General features: G+C 40.3%; 1 protein-coding gene across 1 annotated transcript; it reads left to right on the top strand.

Moving 5' to 3' along the window:
- The first annotated feature begins 2,164 nt into the window (after positions 1-2,164).
- Positions 2,165-3,982, top strand: LOC116093343 (late cornified envelope protein 1C-like). The gene is made up of 2 exons (XM_031374675.1): positions 2,165-2,258; positions 3,306-3,982. Exon 2 carries the CDS (start codon positions 3,329-3,331, stop codon positions 3,770-3,772), a length of 444 nt encoding a protein of 147 aa, XP_031230535.1. The 5' UTR covers positions 2,165-2,258; positions 3,306-3,328; the 3' UTR covers positions 3,773-3,982.
- The last annotated feature ends 896 nt before the right edge of the window (positions 3,983-4,878 follow it).

Raw genomic sequence — 4,878 nt, 5'->3', positions numbered from 1 at the left:
ATAACAGAGTCTCTGGGACAAAGTAGACATGAAGAGATGCATAGATAACCAGATTAATAAGTAGATGATAGGCCAATGGACAGTTGACAGATAGACAAGAGAAAGACAAAAAGAAAGATATATGGAGTCATCTGGCTCACATTTTCTTGATGCTTGTCATGCTCGTGTGATTTGAACATTATTCCAAAGTCTTAGTCAATCCTTTATTCTCAGAGAACTTTTGCTTCACCTGACTCATTCCAGCTTGGGTATACAATCTCCCTGAGTTTGTTCAGTTTTAGGGAACATCACAGTATGATTCTATAACTCTCTTGTACTACATTATATCTTAACTATTTTCATTGAAATGCTAAAACAGTAAATTCAATCCCCTCTTCCATACATAACTTGTGCAGCAGTAAAAAAAATATGAGAGCCAGAAGAATAAAGGGATCTTAGGGGCCTAAATGCAACAGTTCAAAAACATCCCACCGGTAAGAACTCTTGCTCTTGACCCTGTCATGGGGGGATGTATCTCTTCTTATCCATTTGCCTTACATGGATAAATGTACATGCACTCTCCCACAAAATTTTCTCTCTTCTCTTACCATCTGTGTACATCATCACCTCCATCTATACAAACCCCTAAGCCCCAAACCTCACCCTAATACAGAAAAGAAAGATGTGTGTTCTATTTATTTTACTGACTATTTTCTCACTTCTTATCTTACCATTTCACCCTTTCACAGAAATTGTCATTTGAAAATAAGCACATGGGAAAGGTGGTCCAGTGGCTAAGAGTGCTAGGACCAGAGTTTGAACCCCAACACTATAACAGCTTGTAAATCCAGCCCCAGTGGATCTGACAACCTTTTCCACATCCACTGACACCTATATGCATATCTACATTCTCACAGAGATACACACAAAATAAAAAACTAGAACTCACATTTGTGAGAACAATGATATATTTTCCCTTCTGTAGCATGTTTGCTAACTCAGGAGGAATAAAAGTGACATTACCACAGCCCATGGGCAAGATGATACAAAGGAGCAGTCCACCTAAAAAAATGTAAGGCCATTTGACAAATAATAAATCCATTTTCTCCAGAAGGAAATGCTGTTTTTTAATTAGTAGTAGGTATTAATTTTACAGAATGGGTATTCCCATAACATGTTCCTACTTAAGAAGTATAACTACTGAGGACATATCTACAATTATTATGTTAATTTTTATGTGTACCTGTCTGGTGCATAGTCAGTGTGCATGTGCCTGATGAGTACATGCCCTATGCAGGAATATGAGAAGCCCAGGGGTTATATCAGGATGTCTTGTCTTGGTCTCTTCAGCACCTTTTTTATTTGAGACATGGTTTCTCATAGAACCCAAAGCTCCCCATTTTAGGCAACCTATTTTAGTCTTAAATCTTCTGAAATCACCCAGTATCTATACCACTCCACTTGGATTATAGCATGTTCTGTGTATCTGATGTTTTTGTTATTTCTGGAGATCCCAATTCAGGATGATTAAACATGAAGTACCTTACCCACTGAACTGTCTCTCCACATTTTCAATTATTTTTCTTAATAAAGAGTTTTCATATCTCTTTATTCAGAAAGTCAAAAGAGACATCTGTTAGGAATCTGTCATAATTGATTCTCTAGTAGGTTCTGTTATTATTTTCTAATACTTTATTAACACTAATAGCACTAAGCTAGTTTTCATTAATATTTTAATAGTACAGTTAAAAAGGGAAGTATGAGGGCCAAAAATATTTCAAAACACACCCTTAGCTGTTCCCCTAAAAGGTTCAGGTCTCTCATACTAGATTTTGCCCCTGTAGATGTCTAACTATAAGATGCAATCATGTGTTTATCATAGTACAGTTAGCTATGTAAGTGACTGGCTTGAATACTGCAGTCTCATGCTATAGGCAGTATATGAGATAAGCTGAGAAATGAGTAGTTCCTAAGGTTGATACTCTTTAAGTATGTGAAATTAAGGATGACATGGATCTATTTCCTCCTCACCTCATACCTAAATCATAGTCCAGGCTTAAGCATCCCTGAACTCATGGAGCAAAGCTGGTGAGAAATATTTGGTCATCACTAGTCACAGGACAATGAAGGTGTCAGGAGACAGGGCCATCCATGCCCATCCACTGTCTCACATGTCAGGGCAGAGCCCAGGAACAGCATAAAAGGGCTGAAGGACAGCACACCTCCATCCACTTCTCCTAAGCTGTCCATCCACACATCTTGAATTGCCTGTCATCTTGGTAAGTGTTCACTGAGGGCAATAGAATGGCTTGTAACCAGAGAGATGAGATGAAGCTGAGATGAGAGATGGAAGAGAGACTAGCGGGGCCACAGATCCCTCCGGCTATTCTTACAGAAGTCTTAGGATAGGCCAGAATGATGGGTAGAGAAAAGGGCACTTCCACATCGATGGGAGGCTTGAGTAGACTGGATCTATTATAAAGGGCTCTGCAAAGAACAAGCTTCTCGTTAAACTGAATCTGTCATAACAGGAAACTGAAGCACAACAGTTTATATACCTTAAATAATCTTGAAATGGTTACTTTGAAATTCATCCTTGTCCCAGCATTTAAAGGAAGCAACAGAGGGAGGCAGAATAGGGTAGTAGGTGCTCCTTTGGACTTGTAAAACCTAGAGTTAAAAGTCTGGGATTGTTCACACACTTACAGGGATGACAGGAATACTACCAGCCCCACTCTGCTGGTGCTATCCTGTTGAGCAGCTGGGGAATTTAGCATATGTGGAAGCTTTTCAGAGAGCAGAGACAGGGTTTCATGATCATAGGAAATATGTCTAGGTCTATAGGAAATATGGAATATTTCAGACATTTTATTGAGCGAATCTCTTTACTTACCAAATAGGAACCCAGATTCTTTGCAGAAGTTTACCACTTGTGTGATAAAATTAGGTTGAAAGTTATGAAAGAGAATGATTGGCTTTTGTTTTAAAATAGATTTTTGTTCCCCTGAAAGTGATGCATTAATCCCGAGATTTCAGTCTGAAGGCAAGTTTGGATTGGTGTCCTTTTCCACATTTAAGTTTGTGATTTAGAGACTTTCAAGATAACCTGGGCTTGTCATTTTCTCCTGGACAGCATATGCCAGTTCCTACCTGGCTAACCTGAGTTTCTGATATTTCCAAGACATGATGATGAGGATGTGAGAGGATGAGTGTATTAGACCTGAAGCTACTAGAGATGGTGTATCTATGATTATCATGGATGCTAAGCATGCAGGGTGAGGTGACTGGAGGGTCATGGTTCTGACTTCTGCTTTACTCTCCTATAGATTTTGAGCATCCACCAGCCAAGATGTCCTGCCAGCAAAGCCAACAGCAGTGCCAGCCCCCTCCCAAGTGCACCCCAAAATGCCCTCCCAAGTGCCAGACCCCAAAGTGTCCTCCAAAGTGCCCCCCTAAATGTCCTCCCAAGTGCCCACCTGTGTCTTCCTGCTGTAGCCTGGGTTCTGGGGGCTGCTGTGGTTCCAGTTCTGGAGGCTGTTGTGGCTCCAGCTCTGGTGGCTGCTGCAGCTCTGGGGGTGGAGGCTGCTGCCTGAGCCACCACAGACCTCGCAGATCTCTCCGACGCCACCGTCACAGCTCTGGCTGCTGTAGCAGTGGTGGCAGCAGTGGTGGCAGCAGTGGCTGCTGTGGCAGCAGTGGTGGCAGCAGTGGCTGCTGTGGCAGCAGTGGTGGCAGCAGTGGCTGCTGTGGTGGCAGCAGTGGCAGTAGCCAACAGTCTGGGGGCTGCTGCTGACCAGTGCCATGAAGATCTCAAACATGCTATGCAGAGGAAGCCATGTTTAGAAAACCAGCCCATGTTTTCTGTTCTCCTTTTCTTCAGTCCTTCATGTCCTTGTCTGTGAAATGCTGAAATTCTATATCAAGTTCTAAAACTGTCCCAGTAACCTTCTCTCTTCTTCAGTATTTTGTGATAATAAAGTCTTCTTTATTGAATCTACCAAAACTCTTGTTTATCTTGGTCAGGGCTACTATCTCATATTACCTTTAACATCTGGGGATCAGTGGTGCCTTGAATTGAATAGAAGCTTATATTAGTTGGCTGGATGATATAACCAGTAATATGGATCACTCCACAGTGTACAGGTGGTAAATGTCTCTCATCCTTTACTGTGCACAGATGAGGTCAATCCAACTGTTGTAATTCAGTTTAGGCTACTTTCATTTTTGGCTATCTATGTTCTTTCTCTGGTATCCTGTACTATCTATTATATTTTAAAAGTAAGTGTCGTGGTATTCTAACATCTCACATGAATCAAGAACTGATCAATACCAGGTGTTCTTCATTGTCTTAAAATTTAGGCAAGCCAAGTACCCATTATTCAACAAAGGACCTAAATATAAGAATGAAGACAAAAATAATTACTAGAAGAACACATCATGGAAAAAGTCTGAAATATTGGAATTTTCAACTTCTGTAAAATTATAGCACAATAACAAAAATGAAAGTAGATTTCATGAACTACATTAATGATAAAATTTTCTATGAATGACTGTGCAAAGCCCACACGTCAAAATGACAATCTTTGGTATAAGTACATCTGACAACAAGAGATTCTTCAGAGTGTGTAATAAACACCTTCAGCTTATTAACATTCCAATGTACATTTATTAAAAATAATAGAGAATGATCCATAAACACAGGTCAAGTTGCTTACTATGACTATTAGGCAAATAAAATCCACAATAAGATATAACTTCAGAACCAAGAGGGTGGCCACAGTGGCCACAGCACAGAGTGACAGCTCTTGAGGAGTGTGCAGAGGAATTGGCACCTCTGTGCATTGTTTGGAGTGCAAATGAATATGAAAAATACTTTTTCCTCAAAATTAACAGGATTAA

The sequence above is a fragment of the Mastomys coucha genome, unplaced genomic scaffold (genome assembly GCF_008632895.1).
Source record: "Mastomys coucha isolate ucsf_1 unplaced genomic scaffold, UCSF_Mcou_1 pScaffold16, whole genome shotgun sequence".
Classification (NCBI taxonomy): domain Eukaryota; kingdom Metazoa; phylum Chordata; class Mammalia; order Rodentia; family Muridae; genus Mastomys; species Mastomys coucha.
Note: the sequence above shows the minus strand (reverse complement) of the source record. Positions and strands in the feature narration are given on the sequence as shown.

Excerpts from the sequence above, each read along its gene's own strand:
- LOC116093343 (XM_031374675.1), top strand. The coding sequence starts at position 3,329 with ATGTCCTGCCAGCAAAGCCAACAGCAGTGCCAGCCCCCTCCCAAGTGC.